Raw genomic sequence first — 25,221 nt, 5'->3', positions numbered from 1 at the left:
TTTTAATCACTCCAAAAGAAAATCTCTCAGATGAGGCATTTAACAAATGTTCGCTGTTGTTATTATCAGTAGTAATAGTAATAGGAGAAGGAGGAAGAGGAAGAAGAAAAGGAAGAATGAGAAGTAAAAGGAGGAGGAGGGAAGGATGAGAGGGAAAGCGAAAAAAGAAAAAAGAGGAGGAAAAGATGAGAAACAGAAGGGAGGGGAGAAAGAGAGAGAGAGACGAGAGAGAGAGAGAGAGAGAGAGAGAGAGAGAGAGAGAGAGAGAGATGGGCTGTGTCCAGAGGCTCTGGGGAGCAGGGATGAGAAATTCCTCAGAAGCCGACAATCTGGGCACCCTTGTCATCTCCTATCTTGCCTCCTAGGCTCAGCCCTGCCCACATTCCTTCTGCTAGGAAACCACCCAGGGACTTGCTCCTGTCTGCCCTAACACCACTGTTGCCAGGCAACCTTCTACTACTTCTCCAGCTGTCAACCTTCATGAAGCATTGGGCCTCTTTCCAATTCTGGCTAAAGCCAGAACCCTCAGAAGACAAATTGAGGAAGGAGAGATGTCATGAGAGGTTATAAAATTAAAATAGGCTGGATGTGGTGGCTCATGTCTGTAATTGCAGCACTTTGGGAGGTCGAGGTGGGCAGATCGCTTGAGCTCGGGAGTTCAAGACTAGCTTGGGAAACATGGTATAATCTCATCTCTATAAAAAAATTTAAAATTAGCCTGGTGTGGTGGTATGTGTCTGTAATCCCAGTTACTCAGGAGGCTGAGGCAGGAGAATCACTTGATTCTGGGAAGCAGAGGTTGCAGTGAGCGGAGATCATACCACTGAACTCCAGCCTGGGTGAAAGAGTGAGACCCTGTCTCAAAAAAGTTAATTAATTTAATTAAAATAGCTTGCTGTTTGAACACTCATACTTAGCACTGTGCATCCGAATCAGCAGCGGCTAATTTTTTTTTTTTTTTTTTTTTTGGAGACAGAGTCTGACTCTGTCACCCAGGCTGGAGTGCAGTGGCATGATCTCGGCTCACTGCAAACTGCACCTCCTGGGTTCAAGTGATTCTCCTGCCTCAGCCTCCCGAGTAACTGGGATTACAGGCACATACCACCATACCCAGCTAGTTTTTTGTATTTTTTGTAGAGACGATGGCCAGGCTGGTCTTGAACTCCAGACCTCATGTGATCCACCCTCCTTGGCCTCCCAAAGTGCTGGGATTACAGGCGTGAGCCACCGTGCCCGGCCTCCTCTGAGACCTTCTAATCTCCTTTAGTTCAAATACTCCACCTGACAAATGTCATAATTATTTCGGGAGTATTGTTTTCTGAGCCCCAACAATGCATTGTTTCATAGGATGATGTGATTCCAGTCATCTGTCTTTGCAGGTCTTCCTTCTCCCGCTTCTGATAAGTCTACGTTATATCTCTGCCTTCTCCTCTCTCCAGTCTCTCCCCACCCAGAACTGAAGCCGGAACTGGCTTTGGGGTACCACTCGGAGTGTGGTCAGGGAGGGTTTAGGGGACAATTGCCAGCTCCCTTTTCTCTTGAGTCTCTGGCTTTGAACCTTCCCTGCCCTGACCCCAGGTAAGAGTTTTCAGAATGAAGACCCCACTGGACAAAGAGCCATTCCTGCCAGGTGCGGTGGTTCATGCACCTGGGAACCCCAGGCAGGAGGATCATATGAGCCCTGGTGTTTGAGACCAGCCTGGGCAACACAGTGAGACCCCGTCTCTATTTATTTATTTTTAATAAAGAGTGGCCAGGTATGGTAGCTCATGCCTGTAATCCCAGCATTTTGGGAGGCCAGGGTGAGTGGATTGCTTGAGACCAGAAGTTCAAGACCAACCTGGGCAACGTTGGGAGATCCCCATCTCTACAAAAAATACAAAAAGTTAGCCGGGTGTGGCTGTGTGTGCCGGTGGTCCCAGGTATTTTTGGGGCTGAGGCACGAGAAACGCTTGAACCTGGGAAGTTGAGGCTGCAGTGAGCCGTGATTGTGCCATTGCACTCCAGCCTGGGGGACCAAGTGAGACTCCATCTCAAGAAAGAAAGAAAGAGAGGGAGGGAGGGAGGGAGGGAGGAAAGAAGAAAGAAAGAAAGAAAGAAAGAGAAAGAAAGAAAGAAAAGAAAGAAAAGAAAGAGCCATTCCCCCAAGACCAGCCATCCCCACCACCCCCATGGCAGACGTCTCTTGAGGCTTCCCTGACCTGGCTGGGAACAAAGTCAAACAACTACAACAAAAAAGAATTGCGGACTATCTTGTCTCCTGGCGCTTACCTTGGTTTCTAATTGCACGCTCATTACTTCAGTGATGTGATTAGTATCTGTTTCCAGCAGCAGGCTGTCAGCTCGCCAGGGGTCCCTGTTTACTCTCTAAGTGCCACTTGATGAAAAATAACAGCAAAGGCAGATCAAGCTGCGACCACACGCCAGGCGGTCTCCTGGGAGCTTTACAGGGCTTATGATGGCGTTTACTCCCGACGGTGACTCCTGGGAGCAGGTGCAGGGTTGAGCTCATGCACCGTCTTTAGGAATGAAGAAACCAAGACAGAAAGAGGTGAAGCTGTTGCTCCAGCTGTAAGTCGGGGAGCTGGGGTTTCACACCAGCCTGGCTCCCAGGTGGCCAGGCACTGCAGGACACTTCTACTTGTTGAATGGAGGAACGCAGAATTAGAAACAAAAATCGCATAGTCAGCCAGGTGCAGTGGCTCACGCCTGTAACCCCAGCACTTTGGGAGGCCGAGGTGGGTGGATCATTTGAGGTCAGGCTTTCAAGGCCACCCTGGCCAACATGGTGACACCCCATCTCTACTAAAAATACAACAATTAGCTGGGTCTGGTGGTGCACACCTGTAATCCCAGGTACTGGGGAGGCTGAGGCACAAGAATTGCTTGAACCTGGGAGGCGGAGGTTGCAGTGAGCCGAGATCGTACAGCTGCACTCCAGCCTGGGTGACAGAGTGAGACCGTAAAATAACAAATAAAAATAAAATCACATGATCGTCTCAATAGATGCAGAAAAAGCATTTTGATAGTGGAGGGGGGCAGAGAACTGCTGGGTAGAAAAGGGCGGGGTCTCTGGCGAGGGCTCCACCCTGGGGCCTGTGCCCATGGACCTAAATTAGAACAGGCATTTCCCAAGGTGCTGGGATTACAGGCGTGAGCTACCACACCTGACCAGAAAACATAATTTAAATATATGCATTGTTAAAGGTTGAATGTTCTCCCCCACAAAAAAAAAAATATATATATATATACACACACACACACACACACATATATATGTGTGTGTGTGTGTGTGTGTGTGTGTGTATATATGTTGGCCCCAACCTCCAGTACCTCAGAATGTGACCTCATTTGGAGATCGGGTCTTTACAGAGGTAATCAAGTTAAAATGAGGTCACTGGGGTAAATCCTAATCAAGTATGATAGGAGTCATGTGTAAAGGGGAAATCTGGGCGGGGCACGGTGACTCACGCCTGTAATCCCAGCACTTTGGGAGGCTGAGGCGGGTGGATCACTTGAGATCAAGAGTTCAAGACCAGCCTGGTTAACATGGTAAAACTCCGTCTCTTCAAAATAAAGAAATACAAAAGTTAGTTGGGCATGGTGGCTCGTGCCTGTAATCTCAGCTACTTTGGAGGCTGAGGCAGGAGAATCACTTGAACCCAGGAGGCGGAAGTTTCGGTGAGCCAAGGTTGTGCCACTACACTTCAACCTGGGAGACACAGCGAGACTCCGTCTCAAAATAAAAATAAAAATAAAAAGTATATTGTGCTTTCCACACTCTGAACCATTGTATATGGGTTCATTTCCACGTGACTTCTGGGCTTATGAGTGGCACGTTTCTGGACGGTATACGGGGTCTCTTTTCTTTACCCCCTAATGCACAATCACGTCACAAATAGACTCCAAACCAAAGCTGTTAAATTTCCAAACCTTTAATCCCAAATCAGATCACAGCCAGGTCAGACCCTTCCCTATCTCCCCCCACCCCCACCCTGAGCTGCAGATGAGTTGTAAAAAGTCTCTCCCGGCAAGTGAATCGATCCACACCTGGGAAATGAAGGGGCCCCCAACTCCCATCCAAGACCCCTGACCTCATACCCCCGCCCCACACCCCAGCTACCCCATCAGGTCCCCGCCAGTCTTCCCTGGGGACCCTCGTTTGCAAAGAGCCTCTTCCCATCCCAACCCCAAGCAAACCACATACAGCCACCGAGAGAAGCGTATTTACAGAGAAAGGGTAAGGGGACAGGACGCAGGCGTGTAAAAAAACATGGGCCCCCGAGCAGGGAGAACACAGTTTCCTCAGGAGATGGAGCAAAAAGATCTTGGGGGTACAATGGAGAAGGTCAAAGGGCTTGGTGGTTGCTTAGAGAAGTCTCAGGCGTGGCTCTAGGTGGCCCGGTGCCCTCGCTTGGGACAGAGGGACCCCCAGGGCCAGGAAGGCAGTGTGAGCAGCAGAAAGCAGCCGGCCCCCAACAGCAGGATCAGGCCGGCCCCCACGCCGCAGCCCAGGGACCAGGAGTACTCGTAGGTGAGGCGTGGGGCCGGGGGAGGCTCCGGGCTGACTCCCTGCAGCAGGGCCCTCACGGAATGCCGGAACACCTCCAGGCTCACCAAGAGCAGCAGGCCTGCGGGAGAGAGGACAGCACGCCATCAGGCCCCCGGGACCTCAGCTGTGTCTGAACATCTCTGCCATCCTCTCCCAGCCCTCCCGCCCACCCTGGCACCTTCCCACACATGCACTCAACAAATACTTACTAAACACCTACTATATAGCAGGCGCAATTGGGAAGCTGGAAATAAAGAAAAAAAAAAAAAAAGACACAAAGTCGTAGAGACAGAAAGTAGAAGGGTGGTTGCCAAGGGCCGGAGGGAAGAGGAAAAAGGGGAGTTGGTGTTTAACGGGTATAGAATTTCAGCCAGGGAAGATGAAAATCGTTCTGAAGGTGGATGGGGGTGATAGTTGCATAACAACGTGAACGGAATTGACGCCACAGAACTGTATGCTGGAAAATGATTAAAAGGCGGATATAGAATCACAGCTAGACGGGTAGAAAGGCATTCTGGTGTTCGCAGCACTGTAGGGTGAATATGGTTCATTAGATTTTTTTTTTTTTTTTTTTTTTTGACGGAGTCTTGCTCTGTTGCCCAGGCTGGAGTGCAGTGGTGCAATCTCAGCTCATTGCAAACTCTGCCTCCCGATTCTCCTGCCTCAGTCTCCCAAGTAGCTGGGATTACAGACGTGTGCCACCACGCCTGGCTAATGTGTGTGTGTGTGTGTGCGTGTATATATATACACACACATATAAATATATGAGTATTACATATATACACATATAAATATCTGAGTAGCTGGGATTGCAGGCTGATTTTTTTTAAAAAAGGAGTGAAAAAGAAAGAACATGATAGAGAAAGGTCCTACCTTTGCGGAGCTTATGTATTACTTGGAGATAGACAGTAAGCAAATCAACCAAAGTCTGCAAAACTCAAATGCCTGCAGGGGGCATGAGAAAGTGTAAGCACAGGGCAGAAAGTGAGGTGGAAATGACGGCAGAAGCCAGCTGCAGCCCTTCAACAGCATGATCTCAGCTCACTGCAGCTTCCGCCTCCCAGGTTCAAGCCATTCTCATGCCTCAGCCTCCTGAGTGCCTGGGACTACAGGCATCCTCCACTACGCCTGGCTAATTTTTTTTTTTTTTTTTTTGAGATGGAGTCTCGCTCTGTCGCCCAGGCTAGAGTGCAGTGACGTGATCTCGGCTCACTGCAACCTCTACCTGCCCGGTTCAAGCGATTCTCGTGCCTCAGCCTTCTGAGTAGCTGGGATTACAGGCACACGCCACCACGCTTGGCTAATTTTTGTGGTTTTAGTAGAGACAGGGTTTCACCATATTGGTCAGGCTGGTCCCGAACTCCTGACCTTGTGATCCACCTGCCTCGGCCTCCCAAAGTGCTGGGATTACAGGACTGAGCCACCGCGCCCGGCAATTTTTGTATTTTTAGCAGTCATGGTTTCACCATGTTGGCCAGGCTGGTCTAGAACTCCTGACCTCAAGTGATCCACTCACCTTGGCCTCCCGTAGTGCTGGGATTACCGGGGTGAACCACCGCACCAGGCCTATAATTGCTTAAATGATTATTATTTTTATGGGAATTCCTCCAACCTTTAAACGTCAACTCAGAGAAATCTTTACACACTGCCTGGCAAACAAAGCACATCCCCTGGCCGTCGAGGGCTTGCAGGCTTCCAGGTTGCAATGTCCAAAATAAACAAATGAGGAGGCAAGATAATCTCAGAGGGTGATGCATGAGAGGAAGGAAATAGAAACAGAGAGAGTGGCACCCAGAGGTGGAGCAGGGACTTTGGATGATGTCGAGAAAAGCCATTTGAGCTGGGACTTGAAGCATGAAAAGAAGTCAGTCATGCTCAAAACGAAATAACGGCTGTTTTGAGCAGAAGGAGGGGTTGACGCGAAGGCCCTGTGTAGGACGCAGCACAGAGTGTTTGGAGAAAAGAGAAAAGCTGAGTGTGGTCGGAGCAAGGAGAGTTGGGGTGGGGGAGAGAGGTGTTAATGGGATTGCAGAGGCAGGCAGGGGCCTGGTCATGCAGGACCGTCTGAGAGTCACGCATGAGTCATGGATCCCAGTCGCCTTCTCTCCAGACCCTGGAGTCCTGCTTCTCTCCAGTCCTGGAGTCCCAACCCCAGCGCCTGACCCTGCTTCCTCCCTGCACCCCAGCCCCACTCTGGTGGTTTATTTTCTGTTTGTTTGTTTACTGTTTTTGGTTTGTTTTGAGACAGAATCTCACTCTGTCATCCAGGCTGGAGTGCAATGGTGCAATCTCGGCTCACTGCAGCCTCTGTCTCCCGGGTTCAAGAGACTCTCCTACCTCAGCCTACCAAGTAGCTGGGACTACAGGCTCGTGCCACCACGCCCGGCTAATGTTTGTATTTTGAGTAGAGATGGGCATTCACCATGTTGGCCAGGCTGGTCTGGAACTCCTGACGTCAGGTGATCCGTCCACCTCCCAAAGTGCTGGGATTATAGGCCTGAGCCCCCGCGCCCGGCCATTCACTGTGATTTTGATTAGGGGCTGGATAATGCGGCCCAGATGCTGTGATTTAAAAGCCCCTTCTTTGCTCCACGCAGCCCAACATTATAGAACGGGAGGTGGGAAAGCATTGAGACAAGAACTCCCCTTCATTCCTCTCCTAATTCATTCCTTTTTTTTTCTTTTCCTCTTTTTTTAGTGACAAGGTCTCAGCCACCCAGGCTGGAGTGCAGTGGCGCGATCTCAGCTCACTGCAAACTTGACCTCCCAGGCCCAAGCCCTCCTCCCTCCTCAACCTCCTGAGTAGCTGGGACTACGGCGGCAAGCCACCATAGCTAATTATTTCATTTATTTTGTAGAGACAGGATCTTTCTACATTGCCCAGGCTGGTCTCAAACTCCTGGCCTCAAACAATCCTCCCGCCTCAGCCTCCCAAAATGTTGGGATTCCAGGTGTGAACCACCACAGCAGACTTGATTCACGCATTCTTTGATTCATTGAACAGATGTTCATTGAGCTCTTATTACAAAATACAGAAAATATAATACATAAATGATACTGTAAGTCCCTGACCTTCTAGAGTTTCATCCAAGAAGGAGAGATGGGCAATAATCAGTTAAATGCATTGTTGAGGGCTGAATTGTGTCCTCCACAAAAAGTTCAGGCTTTGGGGTCCTGACCCCAAGTACCTCAGAATGTGACTGTATTTGGACATAGAGTCCTTAAAGACATAATTAAGGCCAAGTGCAGTGGCTCATGCCTGTCATCTTAGCACTTTGGGAGGCCAAGGCAAGTGGATCTCAGGAGTTTGAGACCAGCTTGGCCAACATGGAGAAAGCCCGTCTCTACTAAAAATACAAAATTAGCCGGGTGTGGTAGTGCACGCCTGTGATCCCAGCTACTCGGGAGGCTGAGGCAGGAGAATCGCTTGAATCCTGGAGGCAGAGTCTGCAGCAAGCTGAGATTGAGCCACTGCACCCCAGCATGGGCAACAGAGTGAGACTCTGTCTCAAAAAACAAAACAAAACAAACAAAAACCAGATAATTAAGTTAAAGCAAGGTCCTCAGAAGGAACCCTAATCCAATGCGACTGGTGTCCTTATGAGATAAAAAAGTTTCTGGCAGTAGGATCTCTTGAGGCCAGGAATTCAAGATCAGCCTGGGCAACATAGTGAGACCCTGTCTCTACAAAACATAAAAAACACAAAAAGAAAAAAAGAAGGCCAGGCGCAGTGGGTCATGGCTGTAATCCCAACACTCTGGGAGGCAGAGGAGGGTGGATCACCTGAGGTCAAGAGTTTGAGACCAGCCTGGCCAACATAGAGAAACCCCGTCTCTACTAAAACATACAAAAATTAGCTGGATGTTGTGATGGGCACCTGTAATGCCAGCTACTCGGGAGGCTGAAGCAGAAGAATCACATGAACCTGGGAGGGGGAGGTTGCAGTGAGCAGAGATCACACCACTGCACTCCAACCTGGGTGACAGAGCCAGACTCTGACTCAACAACAACAAAAAAAAAAAAAAAAAAAGAAAGAAAAAAGGAACTGTGGACACAGACAGGTACAGAGGGAAGACCATGTGAAGACACATGGATAAGTTGGCCATTTATAAGACAAGAAGAGAAGCCTTGGAGAAAACCGTCCCTGCCGACACCTTGGTCTCAGACTTCCAGCCTCCAGAACGGCGAGGAAATCAATCTCTGTTGCACCACAGCCACGCAGGCTGCGGTACTTTCTTATGGGGACCCTGGCAAATGAATACGGGCATAAATAAATAGAGAATGTCAGGTAGTGATCAATTCTGTAAAGAAAAATAAGGCAGATAAAGTCCCAGCTGGACATGAGTCTTCTTTCTTTCTTATTTCATTTATTTATTTATTTATTTATTTATTTATTTATTTATTTATTTAATGAGATCAGAGTCTTGCTCTGTCACCCAGGGTGGAGTGTAGTGGCAGGATCTCAGCTCACTTCTACCTCCACCTCCCAGGTTCAAATGATCCTCCCCGCTCAGCCTCCCGAGTTGCCGGGATTACAGGCACCTGCCACCACGCCCAGCTAATTTTTGTATTTTTAGTAGAGACAGGGTGTTACCATGTTGGTCAAGCTGGTCTTGAACTCCTGGTCTTAAGTGATCTGTCAGCCTCGGCTCCCAAAGTTCTGGGATTACAGGAGTGAGCTACCGCGACTGGTTTTTAATTTAATTTAATTTAATTTAATTTAATTTAATTTAAATTTAATTTAATTTAATTTAATTTTAAGATGGAGTCTCACTCTGTCACCCAGGCTGGAGAGCAATGGCGTGATCTTGGCTCACTGCACTCTCCGCCTCTTAGGTTCAAGCAATTTCCCTGCCTCAGCCTCCCGAGCAGCTGGGACTACAGGCACGCACCACCATGCCCAGCTAATTTTTTATATTTTAGTAAAGACGGGGTTTTACCATGTTGGCCAGGCTGGCCTCAAACTCCTGACCTTGTGATCTGCCCACCTCGGCCTCCCAAAGTGCTGGGATTACAGGCGTGAGCCACTGCACCTGGCCAGTTTATTTTATTTTTAAATTTTTATCTATTTATTTTTTTGAGATCAGGTTATGAGACTAGCTAGATTTTTTATTTTTGGTAGAGATGGGGTTTCACTATGTTGCTGGTCTCGAACTCCTGGGCTCAAGACATCGCCCACCTTGGCCTTCCAAAGTGCTGAGATTACAGGCGTGAGCCCCCACACCCAGTTTCTCTTACACGCCTTCTTTATCTTTTATTATTATTTATTTTTATTTATTTATTTATTTATTTATTTTTAGACACAGTCTCGCTGTGTTGCCCAGGCTGGAGTGCAGTGGCAAGAACCGGCTCACTGCAACCTCCGCCTCCTGGGTTCAAGCGATTCTCCTGCCTCAGACTCCTGCGTAGCTGGGACCACAGACGCCCGCCACCACGCCCGGCTAATTTTTGTATTTTTAGTAGAGTCGGGGTTTCACCATGTTGGCCAGGCTGGTCTCAAACTCCTGACCTTGTGATCCACCTGCCTCGGCCTCCCAAAATGCTGGGATTACAGGCCTGAGCCACCGCGCCCAGCTCTTTTATTATTATTTTTTTTTTTTTTAACATTTTCTTGGATACCAAATGAGTCCGCTTTAGACACGATGGTCAGTGCTGTTCTCTCTGAGATGGTGATATTTGACCAGAGACTTAAATAATATGAGGAAATTATTTAATTGAAGCGCCGGTGGAAGAATGTTCCAGGCTGAGGAGGCAGCCGGGCAAAGCACGCTGAGGGGGGAATGAGCTTAGAGCGTCTAGGGAACAGCAGAGGCCAGCGTGGCTGGAGCAGGGAGAGCAGACGGCAGGAGATGGAGTCACAGGGCGCCAGCAGTCAGCCCACACGAGGCCTTGCCACCATGTTATTCTGGTAGTAGGAATTTAGGTGGCTTTTATTCTGGGGAGGATCCATGATCTGACTTCTGATATAAAAGTATCACTTGGGGGCCAGGCGTGGTGGCTCACACCTGTAATCCCAACACTTTGGGAGGCCGAGGTGGGCAGATCACCTGAGGTCGGGAGTTCAAGAACAGCCTGGCCAACATGGAGAAACCCCGTTTCTACTAGAAATAGAAAACTAACTAGGCATGGTGGCGGGTGCCTGTAATCCCAGCTACTCAGGAGGCTGAGGCAGGAGAATTGCTTGAACCTGGGAGTCAGGTTGCGGTGAGCCCAGATCGTGCCATTGCACTCCAGCCTGGGCAACCAGAGCCAAACTCCATCTAAAAAAAAAAAGAAAGAAAGAAAGAAAAAACTATCATTTGGCTTACGCCTGTCATCCCAACACTTCGGGATGCTGAAGGGAGAGGATTGCTTGAGCCCAGGAATTCAAGATCAGTCTGGGCAACACAGTGAAACCTTGTCTCCACAAATAATGTTAAAAATTAACCCAGTGTGGTGTGTGTGCCTGTGGTCCCAGCTACTCGGGAGGCTGAGGTGGGAGGATTGCTTGAGCCCAGGAGGTTGAGGCTGCAGTGAGCTGTGATAGTGCCACTGTACTTCAGCCTGGGCTACAGAGCCAGACCCTGTCTTAAAAAAATTAAAATTTAAAAAGTAGAAGTACCATTCTAGCTGCTCTGTGGAGAATGGGCTTGAGGAGGTTAAAAGGAGAAGCATAGAGAACAGTGAGGAGGCCATAGAAATTATCTCGGGGAAATATAGCCATGGCTTGGGTTAGTGTCATGGTGAAATGGAGGTATGAGTTTGCATTCAAAATACGTTTTGGAGGCAGTGCCAATAGAATTTGCTGGTGGATGGCCAGGCACGGTGGCTCACGCCTGTAATCCCAGCACTTTGGGAGGCCGAGGTGGTCAGATCACCTGAGGTCAGGAGTTCGAGACCAGCCTGGCCAACATGGGGAAACCCTGTCTCTACGAAAAATACAAAAATTAGCCGGGTGTGGCAGCGGACGCCTGCAATCCCAGCTACTCCAGAGGCTGAGGCAAGATAATCGCTGGAACCCAGGAGACTGAGGTTGCAGTGAGCCGAGATCACACTGCTGCACTCCAGCCTGGGCAACAGAGCACAACTCTGTGTCAAAAATAAAAAATACATTAAATAAAGAGGCACACGGGTCTGGCTCCTGCGGCTTCTCCAGCCTCCTCTCAAGCTGCTCCTCCCACACTCTCGCAGCTTGGAGCAGGACTTTCAATGCACCAGATTTGTTCAGGCTTGAAGACCTTTATACTGCTTGGAGTAATTTTCCGCTTCCCCTTCCCTGAGCCTGCCTTAGATGTCCTTATTCTTCACATCTCTGTATGAATTACATGTTTCGAAGGGACGCCTTCACTAACCACTGCCACCTAAATCTACAGTGGGTCTCTTGTCGTACACTTTTCTCATACTCTGTACTTTTTATCTATAGCATTCATCACAGTTGGTAGTTATGAATATATATTGATTTATATGAGCAATGTCTCTTAATCTCATTTGTCTCTCCCACTGCACTGTAAGTCCACGAGGGCAGCAGACTTCTCTGTGTCATACCTCTAAAACATAGAACAACAGCTGATACATATATATATCAAAGAAACAAGACAACCTGAACATGTCCCTTTATCTAGGGAGACCTCAAAATCTCAACCCACCCCAGTCCCTGACACCCAATCTAACCACAGTAATTACCACATCAAATCCTCCTTCACTTTCAGTTGGTGGTAAAATCTGCAGAACACTTTTGTGCCCAAGACTTTCATAAAACACTTTTATATCAACGGCTTCCTGTGCACCCCCAGGAGTAATGCAGGTGTGAGTTCAATAATAACGCCAGCACCGAATTCCTACCAAGCTACAAATTCCGTGAGAACAAACATCATCTTTTGTTTTGTTTTGTTTTTTTGTTTTTTGAGATGGAGTCTCACTCTGTCACCCAGGCTGGAGTGCAGTGGCGCGATCTCGGCTCACTGCAAGCTCCATCTCCCGGGTTCCCGCCATTCTTCTGCCTCAGCCTCCCGGGTAGCTGGGACTACAGGCACTCACCACCATGCCCGGCTAATTTTTTCTGTATTTTTAGTAGAGACAGAGTTTCACCATGTTAGCCAGGATAGTCTCGATCTCTTGACCTCGTGATACGCCCGCCTCAGCCTCCCAGAGTGCTGGGATTACAGGAGTGATCCACCACGCCCGGCCCAAACATCATCTTTATCTGATTCATCGTTGCATCCTCAGCAGCTCCTAGCACAGCATCTAGGACTCACTGGATATTAAAGAAATACTTGTTAAATGAATGGACAAGTGAAAAAAAAATGGAGAAATAGATGACTGAAGGGAGACAGGAAGGGAAAGTGGGTAGAAAAGAAAGAAAAGAGAGAGGGGCCAGGTGTGGTGGCTCACACCTATAATCCCAGCACTTTTGGGAGGCCGAGGTGGGCAGATCACTTGAGCTCAGGAGTTGGAGACCAGCCTGGGCAACATAGCGAAACCCTATCTCTACAAAAAAAAAAAAAAAAAAATACAAAAATTAGCCGGGCATGGCGGCGTGCGCCTGTATTTCCAGCTACTCAGGAGGCTGAAAGGTAGGAAGACAATCACCTGAGCCCTGGAAGCTGAGGTTGCAGTGAGATGAGATCGTGCCACTGCACCCCAGCCTGGATGAGAGAGCGAGACCCGGTCTCAAAAACAAAACAAAACAAAACAAAAAAAAAAGGAGAGAGAGAGATAGGGAAAGAGAGAGAAAGGAAGGAAGGGGAGACAAGGAGGAAACTGATCCATCAATGGAAGGATAAATGGATGGCTGGATAGGATGGACACAATATCAACAGGTACCTGGATGAGTGAGTTCGTGGCTATAAGGAGATTTAAGCTCAGAGATAGAAAAAGGTTTGCCCCAATTACACAGCTGTTAAGAAGTTGGGACTCCAATCTAGATCTTCTTGATTCCCTGTTAATGTCACAGGGCCAGTGACATTTATCTCACATTAATGCAGTGACACCTTTTGCACCAGTCTCCCTATCTCTGTCCACACTCCTGTCACACTGGCTTGCTTTCAAGATCTGCAACGCAGCAAACTCTCCCAGCTTGTCTGTCCATACTTTGACATCGTCAACGTCACCTCCCCAGAGAGGCCCTCTCTAACTCCCTGAGGACTGAACGATGAAAAAGATCAAGATGATGCCTGTTTTCATGGAATTCGTAGCTTGGTAGGAATTTGGTGCTGGTGTTATGATTAAATTAACACCTGCATTACCCGTAGGGGTGCACGGGAAGGTGCTGACATAAAAGTGTTTTATGAAAGTCTTAGCTGGGCGTGGTGGCTCACACCTGTAATCCCAGCATTTTGGGAGGCTGAGGCTGGCGGATCACTTGAGGTCAGGAGTTCGAGACCAGCCTGGCCAACATGGTGAAACCCCGTCTCTACTAAAAATACAAAAATTAGCCAGGCGTGGTGGCACACACCTGTAATCCTAGCTACTTGGGAGGCTGAGGCAGGAGAATCGCTTGAACCTGAGGGGTGGAGGTTGCAGTGAGCTGAGATTGCACAACTGCACTCCAGCCTGGGCAACAAGAGCGAAACTCTGTCTCAAAAAAAAAAAAAAAAAGAAAAAAAGAAAAGAAAAGAAAAAACATTTGATCCAATAAGAAAACCAAGGCCCAGAAAATAAAATGAACCTTCCAAGGTCACACAGTGATTCAGGGCACAACTTGGGCTGGAACCTAGAGGCAGAGGTTGCAGTGAGCTGAAATCGTGCCACTGCACTCCAGCCTGGGTGACAGAATGAGACCATCTCAAAAAGGAAAGAAAGAAAGCCAAGTTTAAAATCCCACCTCTGCCATCATGCCATCATTGATGGTGTGGCCATGAGTAATTCATCCGACTTCTCTAAGCCTCAAGTTCCCCATCTATAAAATGGGGGAGGCTGGGTGTGGTGGCTCATGCCTATAATCCCAGCACTTTGAGAGGCCAAGACGGGCAGATCACTTGAGGTCAGGAGTTCGAGACCAGCCTGGCTCACATGGCGAAACCCCGTCTCTACTGAAAAATACAAAAATTAGCCAGGTGTGGTGGTGCCTGCTTGTAATCCCAGCTACTTGGGAAACTGAGGCAGAAGAATCACTTGAACCCAGCAGGCAGAGGTTGCAGTGAGCCCAGATCATGCCATTGCACTCCAGCCTGGGCGACAGAGGGAGACTCTGTCTCAAAAATAAATAAATAAATAAATAAATAAATAAATAAATAAATAAATAAAATGGGGGATAGTAAGTCCTGTCTAATAGAGCTGTTGCAAGGATTTGAACTGGAAGTACAATAAACTGAATTGTTGTTCATTCCTGAGGGCTACATTTCATAAGATGCAGCATTTTATTTAGACCTTCAGCTCTAAGAATGCAACAGTCCTTGCAGACCTCACATCTCAAATCTAAAAGAGCATTTAGAGACCATCAAATTCTGAGCCAACAATAGGGCTTGGAACTCTTCCACCTTCGAGCCTACTACAGCCCCTGGGGTTCCCTGACCTCTCAACAGGCTATAATGCTCAAAACATCTCAGCATGAAACAGTGTTTAGGGACGCCATGTCCAAACCTTAAAAAGTATTTGGATAGCTTCCAATTCCCAGCCAACAACAGGGCTTAGAACTCTCCAATTTTTGAGACTTCTATAGTCCTTGAGCTTTCTCCAACTCCTAGCATGCAACAGTGATTGCAAATCCCATCTCCCAGCATGCAACAATTCTTGGAGATCCCAGGTCCAAATCTAAAACAATGTTTGGACACCCTCCAATCCTTAGCCCGGCTGTTGGGGTTCTCCCATCTTTGAACCTACTATAGCCCTTGGGCTTCCCCTCAACTCCAGGCATGCAACAGGGCTTAGAGATCCCACCTCCCAGCATGCAACAGTGTGTGGAGACCCTACTCTCAGCATGCAATAGTGCATAGAGATCCCATCTCCCAGCATGCAACAGTGCCTGGAGATCCTCCCAGCATGCAATGTCCTCAGCCTCCAGGCTCTGAACCCTCACCTGAGAGGCCAAAGCAGACGGCTCCAACTCGGAGCAGGAACTCTGCACCTTTAGTGAGCACCATGATGATACAGAGGCACCCCAAGGCCATGACTACTAGGCCCAGCACTGCTATCACCGCAGCTGCCAGATTCACCTCTGCGAGGAGGAGAGAGGAAAGAAGCAGAGAAAATGGGATGTAGGGAATGAAGAGGATTCACCTGTAGGAACCCAAAACCAGGAAGATGTAAGATTCAGGACAAGAATTCTATATTTTCAAGTAGAATATCATCCAGCCCAACATTTTACTTACACTGTTGAAGGAATTAAGACTCAGAAAGAGTCAGTTAGTTCTCTCAAGTCACCAAGCAAGGGGAGGAGAGGGCCAGGATTCGAAAGAGTTGAGAATTACCAATTATTACTGAGGATCTGGTTACCACCGGTTTATAGGTGAGGAAGCTGAGGTAGTCGGGTGTGTGGGAGACGATGGCAAAGGCAGCGTGCTACAGTGGAATGATCCAGGATGGAAATCTCGCTAACTACTTCCTACATGGAAGATTCTGCTAGGATTTTCCAGATTCCAGTGGGAATTTAGGCTGAACCCTTCTCAGCCTAAATTTCCTCCTGTGGACCAGGTGCAGTGGCTCACACCTATAATCCCAGCACTTTGGGAGGCGAAGGTGGGTGAATCTCTTGAGGTTAGGAGAGTTCAAGACCAGCCTGGCCAACATGGTGAAACCTGTCTCTACTAAAAAATAGAAAAATTAGCCCGGTGTGGTGGTGCGCACCTGTAATCCTAGCTACTAGGGAGGCTGAGGCAGGAGAATTGCTTGAACCTAGGAGATGGAGGTTGCAGTGAGCTGAGATCACGCCACTGCACTCCAGCCTGGGTGAAAGACCGAGACTCCATCTCAAAAATAAACTAAACTAAACTAAAATAAAGAAATAAATAAATACAAATACAAATACAAAATGAATAAAAAGAAAGGGCACAGTGTTTAGAGCAACACTGTCCAGTATATTCACTGCTAGCCAGATGTGGCCTCCATGCTAAATCAATTTAAATTAAACACAATTAGAAACTCAGTTCTGCGTCACACCAGCAACATTCCAAGCATGCTGGAGTCACATGGGGCCATGGCCACCATATGGGTCAGCACAGAAACAGAGTATTTCCATCATTTCCATCTTGTCAGAAGATTCTTTTTTTTTTTTTTTCTTTTTGAGATGAGTCTTGCTCTCTGTGGCCCAGGCTGGAGTGCAGTGGTACAATCTCAGCTCACTGCAACCTCTGCTTCCCCACATTCAAGCGATTCTTCTGCCTCAGCCTCCCATGTAGCTGGGATTATAGGTGCCTGCCACCATGCCCAGGTAATTTTTTTTTTTTTTTTTTTTTGTGACAGAGCAAGGCTCTGTCACCCAGGCTGGAGTGCAGTGGTGCCATCTCGGCTCACTGCAAGCTCCACCTCCCGGATTCACACCATTCTCCTGCCTCAGCCTCCTGAGTAGCTGGGACTATAGGCGCCTGCCACCATGCCCAGCTAATTTTTTGTATTTTTAGTAGAGCAGAGGTTTCACCGTGTTAGCCAGGGTGGTCTCGATCTCCTGACCTCATGATCCGCCTGCCTCGGCCTCCCAAAGTGCTGGGATTACAGGCGTGAGGCACTGTGCCCGACCTAATTTTTGTATTTTTAGTAGAGACAGGGTTTCACCATGTTGGCCGGGCTGGTCTCGAACTCCTGACCATCAGTGATCTGCCCGCCTCCACAGTGCTGGGATTACCAGCGTGAGCCACCGCACCTTTCCTCAGAAGATTCTTTAGTAGCATGCTCCCTGAGAGTCAGAATTATTTGGGTTTGAATCCTGATTTCGCCTCTACCACTTCCTGGGAAACATAATTGTAGCCATTCCTGGCCTTCCGGAGGATGGAGGATAAAGCCCCCTGCCCTGCAGGGCTACTGCGAGGACTGGAGATCTTACGGATGGAGTGCCCAGCACTGTGGTTAGCACGTGATGCATGCACGTTTGTGAGACGTCCAAGTGCTACCCACAGAGAGGGACTGTGACTTGCCCAGGATGACACAGCATGTGGCATAGCCAGAGATGGGGTAAGAGCTCTAGGCATGGCCGGGGGCGGTGGCTCACACCTGTAATCCCAGCACTTTGGGAGGCCGAGGAGAGGGATCACCTGAGGTCAGGAGTTCGAGACCAGCCTGGTCAACATGGTGAAACCCCGTCTCTACGAAAAATACAAAAATTAGCCTGGCGTGGTGGCGTGCACCTGTAGTCCCAGCTACTTGGGAGGCTGAGGTAGGAGAATCACTTGAACCCGGGAGGCAGAGGTTGCGGTGAGCCAAGATTGTGCCACTGCACTCCAGCCTGGGCAACAGAGCAAGACATCATCTCACAAAAAAAAAAAAAAAAAAGAGTTCTCTAGATTCTTTAGAGCACCATGTCCCCATCATTAACTCTCCCGCCAGCACTCCCCAGGAGACAGCCACAGATTATAGATATAAGGCCCGCCCTGGGGTAAAGCAGAGGAGGGGATAATTCTATCTAGACCTCCTCCAGCATGCTCAGCATTTCCCCCACCTGTCACCCACCAGGGGATGAAAAGTTCTCACCTTTCTTTGTGGTTCTCTGAAAGATGCGTGCATTCTCCCCCGTGGTGAAGAATTTAAAATAGGTGCAGTTTGCTTCTGTGGAAGCAGGAGAGAGAAAAAAGACATGAGGATGTGAGGTCCTTTGTGTAAACTCAGGGCTGGACACTTCACACAGCCCACGGGAGCCTAAAACTTGGACGTCAGCATCCCTGATGCACAGAGGAGAAAAATGATGCCCAGAGGTGTGCAAGCCACCTGCGACCACAGCGCCATCCAGGAGCTGGGACTCCTACCCAGGGCTCTGAGCCCCAGACCTGTGGCCCCGAGGGCGCCATTAGCCTCTCTGGGCCTCTAGTTCTTCCTCTTTAAAACGAGATAATAATCTCTTTCCTGGCCCCTTCGTGTGGGTTTGTTGAGGGTCAAGTGGGATTACATATGAATAATTACTTAATTCAACAAAGGATACCGAGATACAAGTAGCAGAAGGCTAACAGACTCAGAAATGATTCCTGTTTCAGGAAGGATTCCTACCTAGAACACACAAAGGGCTCCCGCGGATTAGCAAGAAGAGAGAGAGAACCCAATTGACCAATGGGCCGAGGGTATGAATAGTCATTCACAGAAGAGGAAGCCTGGGTAACTCACAAGTCCATGAAGAGATGCCCCACTTCACCAGGGATCAGAGCGAGGCAGCTGGAATCAGCAGGGAGCCACCACTTTCCCTCAATTAGATTGGCCAACATTAAAAGGGTCGTGTCAAGCATTTGAAAAGATAAGAGGAAACACCGTGTATGAACGGGTACTCCTAGTCTTTTGGGAAGGCACTCTGAGGTACTTTATGAAATGAAGAATGTTCATAGCCTGTGGCTCAACAATCTCATTGCAGGATACACCTCCAGGAAAAAAAAAACCAAACAGACAGGAACATATATGCAGATGTTTACAGCAGCACTGTTTATAAGTAACATGGAGTCAGAATCAAGCCAGGTGTCCATCGAATAGGGGAACAGACAAGTAAATGTTCCTTGTGAAAATCTCTCCAGTACACATAGCCATGAACTAGAATAACCTAAAGCAAGATGGGGGCCGGGCGCGGTGGCTCAAGCCTGTAATCCCAGCACTTTGGGAGGCCGAGACGGGCGGATCACGAGGTCAGGAGATCGAGACCATCCTGGCGAACACCGTGAAACCCCATCTCTACTAAAAAAATACAAAAAACTAGCCGGGCGAGGTGGCAGGCGCCTGTAGTCCCAGCTACTCGGGAGGCTGAGGCAGGAGAATGGCGTGAACCCAGGAGGTGGAGCTTGCAGTGAGCTGAGATCCGGCCACTGCACTCCAGCCTGGGCGACAGAGCGAGACTCCGTCTCAAAAAAAAAAAAAAAAAAAAAAAAAGCAAGATGGGGAGATTTTGAGAAACAGTGTCGACCAAAACAACAATAATAATTAATACTAATAATTTAATTTAAAAAGCCAAAAATTGAGGCCAGGCAAGATGGCTCACACCTGTAATCCCTGGACTTTGGGAGGCCGAGGCAGGAGAATCACTTGAGCTCAGGAGTTCGAGACCAGCCTGGCCAACACGGTGAAACCCCATCAGTACCAAAAACAAAAAAAATTGGCTCGGTGTGGCAGCACACACCTGTAATCCCAGCTACTCGGGAGGCTGAGGTAGGAGGATCTCTTCAGCCTGGGAGGCAGAGGTTGCAGTGAGCCAAGACTGTACCACTGCACTTCAGTCTGGGTGATAGAGTGAGATCCCATCTAAAAAAAAAAAAAAATCCCAAAGATCAGACAAAATCAATAGCACGATCTCATTTATGTAAAACACACATATAAGCTAATACTATATATTTCCCAAATCAAAATACATATCTATGAGTGTATATCACACACATTAAAGAGATGAGCTGGAAAACAATGAGGAAAAAAATAATATAATACAAAGCACAGGGCCGGGCGCGATGGTTCATGCCTGCAATCCCAACGCATTGGGAGGCCAAGACAGGCAGATCTCTTGAGGTCAGGAGTTCGAGACCAGCCTGGTCAACATGGTGAAACCCCATCTCTACTAAAAGTACAAAAATTAGCCGGGCGTAGTGGCGTGCACCTGTAATCCCAGCTACTCAGGAGGTTGAGGCAGAAGAATCGCTTGAACCCAGGAGGCAGAGGTTGTAGTAAGCCGAGATGGCACCACTGCAATCCAACGTGGGTGACAGAGCAAGACTACATCTCCAAAAAAAAAAGAGAGAAATTTTAAGTTAAAAAAGACAGAAAAAGGAAGAAAGGGAGAGAAGAAAGGAGAAATGAAGAAAGGAAGGGAGGGGAGCACTTTCTAAAGTGCATTTTAGACCTAGAAATTCTCTCAGAATTCACCTAGTCTGACCTACTCTCTTATTCTATAGATGGGGAAACTGAGGCACAGAAAGGGAGAAGAGACGTCGAGAATAATAGGAGTAAAGGCCATAGAAGAGGGACCAGGCAGTCCATGAACATGAAAAAATGAACTTTTCAATTTGAACAAGGATATGAAGGGACAAGAAATCAATTCCTGCATCAGGTGAGGTGGTGTGGGAGCTCCCCAAGTACCCTGAGGGGAGGAGAAGGGGTGAGATGTCCGGCTAGGAGGAGTGGGATGTGTGAGTTCTTACGCAGCAGCATGAGGTAAAGGATGCTGGGCTGGGCGCGGTGGCTCACGCCTGTAATTCCAGCACTTTGGGAGGCCAAGGTGGGCGGATCACCTGAGGTCAGGAGTTCAAGACCAGCCTGGTCAACATGGTGAAACCCCACCTCTACTAAGAATACAAAAATTAGCCGGATGTTGTGGCACACGCCTGTAATCTCAGCTACTTGGGAGACAGAGGCAGGAGAATTGCTTGAACCTGGGAGGCAGAGGTTGCAGTGAGCCGAGATTGCGCCATTGCACTCCAGCCGGGGCAACAAGAGCAAAATTCCATCTCAAAAAAAAAAAAAAAAAGGTAAAGGATGCTTCCCGTCACTGAGCAAAGGGTGCAGGTGCTCTCTGAAGCAGTCATTGCAGGGAACATGGTGGTCTACATCCACAAGGGAAGTGTGATGGCCCTTCTGGGACAATGTAGGGTGCCTGGCATCCTCTTTTGGCTACGAATAGTTTAGAACATCCCGACTCTTGACTACTCCAAACTATGACATATACCATCTGGAAAAGCACAGGGGAGGGTCGCCCCCACATTCTGCACTTGCAGCCAGTGGAGCTGGGGATGGCTTTTGATGGGCAGTGGTAAGTGTGAGATATTTCTCTGAGATAATGAAGATTGTGAGATGTCCTCTGAGGGGTTGGGTTTATGAGATGATGTTAATGGCCCTGTTAGAAGACTGACGTCCTTTCTGATCAATGGAGGGGACGGCGAGGGATGTGAGGAACCCCAGACAGTGTGGTGAGAAGGGATGGGTCACCCCCTCCATTGCCCCACGACCTCTGGGATCTCTTGCTGGACTAGTGAGATGTGATATAATGCAGTTGTTGAGAAGAGAGGCAACCGAGCTTCAAATTCCATCTGACTAGCCTGGGTGCATAGACCGAGCCACCGAGATTTCTGGCTCCTCATTTTTCTCTTCCCTAGAATGGAAGTGCTAATAACGACTCATAGGCTAGCTATGACGCTTAATGAGTTAATGTACATAAAACACTGAGATCAGAACCAGGCATTACATCAGCATCTAATATTCTTATTACTGGGGTCTCCCATTTTGCAAAAGTTTGGGATCATCCTTGATGAGACCCCGAGGGGCCAGGGATAGCCCATCTGCAGAAATAAAATGATTAAGGGTAGCCCATCTGGACACCACGTGGGTAGCTCAGACAGGCATCCCCATGTCCTATCGAGGGCTTGGGACATCCTATTTTGCACTCTACACATATAAGGTATCACATCTGGAGAAGTAAGGGACAAGAGAAATCTCAAATGGAACACAGAAAAATAGGCCATATTCTTTGAGGGGCACTGGGATGACAGCACCTTCTTTGGAGACTGAAGAGTGTTGGAGATCTCATATGGGTGATCAAATATATGACAGCCCAAACAGACTCCGAGGAGCGCCAGGTATTTTCCACGGGTCAGTGGAGGTAGAACGAGATTTCATCCAGTTCCCCAGGGGTATAGAATATCCCCCTGGTATAAGTACAAGCCGTGGCCTGTCGTGTCAGGAAGGTATGGGGCAGCTCTCTGCCATGTCCAGGGATAAAACAGCCATGATTTGGGAAAGGAGGGAGTATGGGAGTGTCTCTCGGAGAAAATGAGAAACGCTGAAATGTACAGTCTGGGCATTTGGAGGCGAGAGGACAGGAAGTGAAGAACATTGCAGGGAAGGAACAAGGTCTGCCCTTGGGTGTTGGGAGGTGTCTGCTGAGAGCTTGGTTTGGTGGAAGCAGTAGGTGGGGAACAGGCATAGATCCTGCTTTGGGGTGGGCGTCTGTCTCCCCAGGGCTCATAGGATGGGAGCGCAAGCTGTCTCCAGGCTGGGAAGAGGAAGCTGACACCAGAAACCCAGGCTGTCTCTCCATGGGCACAGGCTGTCTGTGGGCAATGCAGAGTGGGCACAGGCTGTCTCCAGGGCGCAGGCATTTGCAGAGGGTGCAGGCTGGGGTGGGCACAGGCTGTCTGAGGACACCAGCTGTGTCTGGAATCACAGGCTGGGTCTGGGGACACAGGCAAGGTTTTTCTAGGGACACAGGCTCTCTCTGGAGCTATAGGCTGGTCTGGGGGACCCAGCGATGCCTAAGAACATTGGCTGTGTGGGGTCAGGGGCTTTGGGGGTCATAGAATGATCTGGGACCATAGCCTGGTGTGGAGGTGCAGGCTGATCTGAGGGCACAGGCTGGTGTAAGGATGCAGGCTGGTCTCGGGGTATAGACTGGTCTAGGGGTGCACGTTAGTCTGGGGTGGAAACTGTAGCTGGAGACCCAGGCTGATCTGGGGGTATAGGATAGTCAGGGTACAGGATGGTCTTGGGGCACAGGCTGTAGGCAGGGACACAAGCTCTCTTTAGAGGCGTAGAATAGGGGTACAGTCTCATCTGGGGGGTCTCAGGTCAGTCTGGTCTGGGGGTACAGGATGGCCTGGGGGCATAGACTCTTTGGAGGTACATTCTGGTCTTGGGGTACAGTCTGTAGCAGGAAAGCAAGCTCTAAGGCACAGGTTCTCTGGGGGTAGGCCAGTGAGGGACCTAGGCCATGTCTGGGGGCTCTCTCTCAGCAGTTTCCGGGAGCAGAGGACGATGTGGGCACTGGCGCTTACAGAGATACAAGCTCTCTCCTCCGGGCTCAGGCTTTCGTCCCTGGGGCGGGTTTTCTCCACGGACACGGGCCCCTCTCCCTCCCTGTCCACGGGACGCAAGCCCTGGGCTCGGGGCGGCGGCTGCTCACCTCCGGGCAGCTCCGCGGGGCCGCAGGTGTCCCTGTCCGCGGGCACGTCCGCCTGCCACAGCCGCTTGGTGCACACCTTCCACAGCCCCAGGTGGGCCGCTTCGCACACGGCGCTGCCGTTGGCCTTGTAGGTGTTGAGCTCCACCCAGAACTCGGTGCCCACGGACAGCACCGCCAGCGTGGCGCCCACGGCGGCCAGCAGCAGCGCCAGCTTCACCTTCCCCTCGCGCTCAGGCGTCAGCCCCGACCTGCACCGCCCGTGCGCCCGCCGCCGGCCCGCGGCCCCCCGCCGCCGGTTCTCCTCTTGCAGGAAGAAGTTGGACCACATCATCATCTTATGGCCGGTGGGGTGGAGAAGAGGGAGGAGGCAGAGCCGAGGAGGGGCCTCGAGGGGCGGAAGCGAGGAGCGGCCTGGGGTCTCGAAGGGGGTGAGGGACTCAGTTTCCCCTGGGTATGAAAGAGGGAGTCCTCTCTGGAACCTCAAATGGGAAAGTCGAGATTGCTTCTGGGGTTCAGAGAGAAAAAAAAGATCTCCGGGGCTGGGGAAGCCTCTGGGGTTCAGAGGAGGGTCTAGGTTGCCCTCAAGAACTTGGCAAAGAGGATGGGGCCCAGAGGAAAAGCAAGGCCCCCGCCCCGAGGCTTAGAGATAGAATCTGGGTTCCCAGGAGGGGGTCCCCCCCAAGAACTCCAGAGGAATGAGAACTGGTGTCCGCTGAAGCTCCCTGCAGCTCCGAGGCGCTGCTTTGGCGTCCCCGCTGGGGGGCTTGACAAAAGGGAAACCGGTTTTCCTGAGAGATCTGAGCACCCCAGTAGGGCTAAGAGTTTGGGGTACTCAGGAAGGGACCTGGAGTCCTCTGTGTGTTTGGAGGAGAGGTGGCCGGGGTACCCTTGGGCTCAGAGTTTGAGAAGAGAGGACTTGGGGACCCTCTGGGATTCGGAAAAGGAAGACCTGGGGTCCCGGGAAGCTCCTAAGGGGAGGTCGGAATTCCCTCCTGGTCTCAGAGAGGCGGTGGGACCCCGGCACCCACAGAAGGAGAAGAGCAGAGCCCCGGCTGGAGCTCAGAGGAGGACTGGGCCCCGCTGGAATTCAGGAAAAGGGGATGGGGGTGTCCCCTGCCATTCAGAAAAGATTAGAGGTCTCTACCGAGCCTGGGAAAGGGGCCGGTGGCTGGAAGACAGAGTGGAGTCCAGAGACGGAGGCTGCTGGGCCTCCAAGAGGGCTGGGGCGGAGGGGACCCGGGGTCCCCCCTGGGGCTCACACTAAGGGGCTGTGGTCCGCACCGCGGCTCAGAAAACCAGGACTGTGTCCCCGCAGGGTCCAAAGGCCAACCGCGACCCGAAAGAGACGCTGCGCCCCTTCGGGATCAGTCCGCCTCCCTCCCCCGGGCTCCCACGGCCTTCCCGGTCGGGTCCGCGCCAGGCTCAGCTCCAGGCTAGGGCTCCCCCTCGGGGCTCCCACCCCCGACTCCCGAGCAGGGGCCCCTGTCGCTCTCCTGCCTCGGCCCCGCGCCGACCCCAGCTCCGCGCTGCCTCCGAAGCGTCCGGCTGTGCCCGCCACCGCCACCGGCCTCGCCTCCGCCCGCGCCCAGCCTCGTCCCCACCCGCCCACCCCCCACTCTGCACCCTCTACCCTCCACCCTCAGGGCTATTTCGGGCTTGACCCGTAAATAACACCCGCACCTGTCGCCC

General features: G+C 50.0%; 1 protein-coding gene across 2 annotated transcripts; it reads right to left on the bottom strand.

Moving 5' to 3' along the window:
* Window positions 1-3,919: 3,919 nt before the first annotated feature.
* CACNG6 (calcium voltage-gated channel auxiliary subunit gamma 6) lies at window positions 3,920-24,995 on the bottom strand. Of its 2 annotated transcripts, none has more exons than XM_009195265.4 (4): window positions 23,533-24,995; window positions 18,153-18,224; window positions 15,550-15,687; window positions 3,920-4,631 (listed from the first exon to the last, which is right to left on the bottom strand). In XM_009195265.4, exons 1-4 carry the CDS (start codon window positions 23,864-23,866, stop codon window positions 4,393-4,395), a joined length of 783 nt encoding a protein of 260 aa, XP_009193529.1. In that variant the 5' UTR covers window positions 23,867-24,995; the 3' UTR covers window positions 3,920-4,392. The 2 variants fall into 2 exon arrangements, with proteins under 2 accessions (XP_009193529.1, XP_003916125.1); XM_003916076.5 differs by having other exon boundaries at window positions 18,153-18,227; window positions 23,533-24,994.
* Window positions 24,996-25,221: the final 226 nt, after the last annotated feature.

Source organism: Papio anubis, chromosome 20 (genome assembly GCF_008728515.1).
Source record: "Papio anubis isolate 15944 chromosome 20, Panubis1.0, whole genome shotgun sequence".
In the NCBI taxonomy this organism is placed as follows: Eukaryota; Metazoa; Chordata; class Mammalia; order Primates; family Cercopithecidae; genus Papio; species Papio anubis.
Note: the sequence above shows the minus strand (reverse complement) of the source record. Positions and strands in the feature narration are given on the sequence as shown.

What these genes read in the sequence shown, in the direction of transcription:
- CACNG6 (XM_003916076.5), bottom strand. Translation starts at nt 23,866, where the DNA reads ATGATGATGTGGTCCAACTTCTTCCTGCAAGAGGAGAACCGGCGGCGG. An exon ending in TCAGAGAACCACAAAGAAAG is followed by an intron (nt 15,688 to 18,152) that starts GTGAGAACTTTT and finishes TCCTCCTCGCAG; the next exon opens with AGGTGAATCTGGCAGCTGCG. An exon ending in CGTCTGCTTTGGCCTCTCAG is followed by an intron (nt 4,632 to 15,549) that starts GTGAGGGTTCAG and finishes TCTCTCCCGCAG; the next exon opens with GCCTGCTGCTCTTGGTGAGC.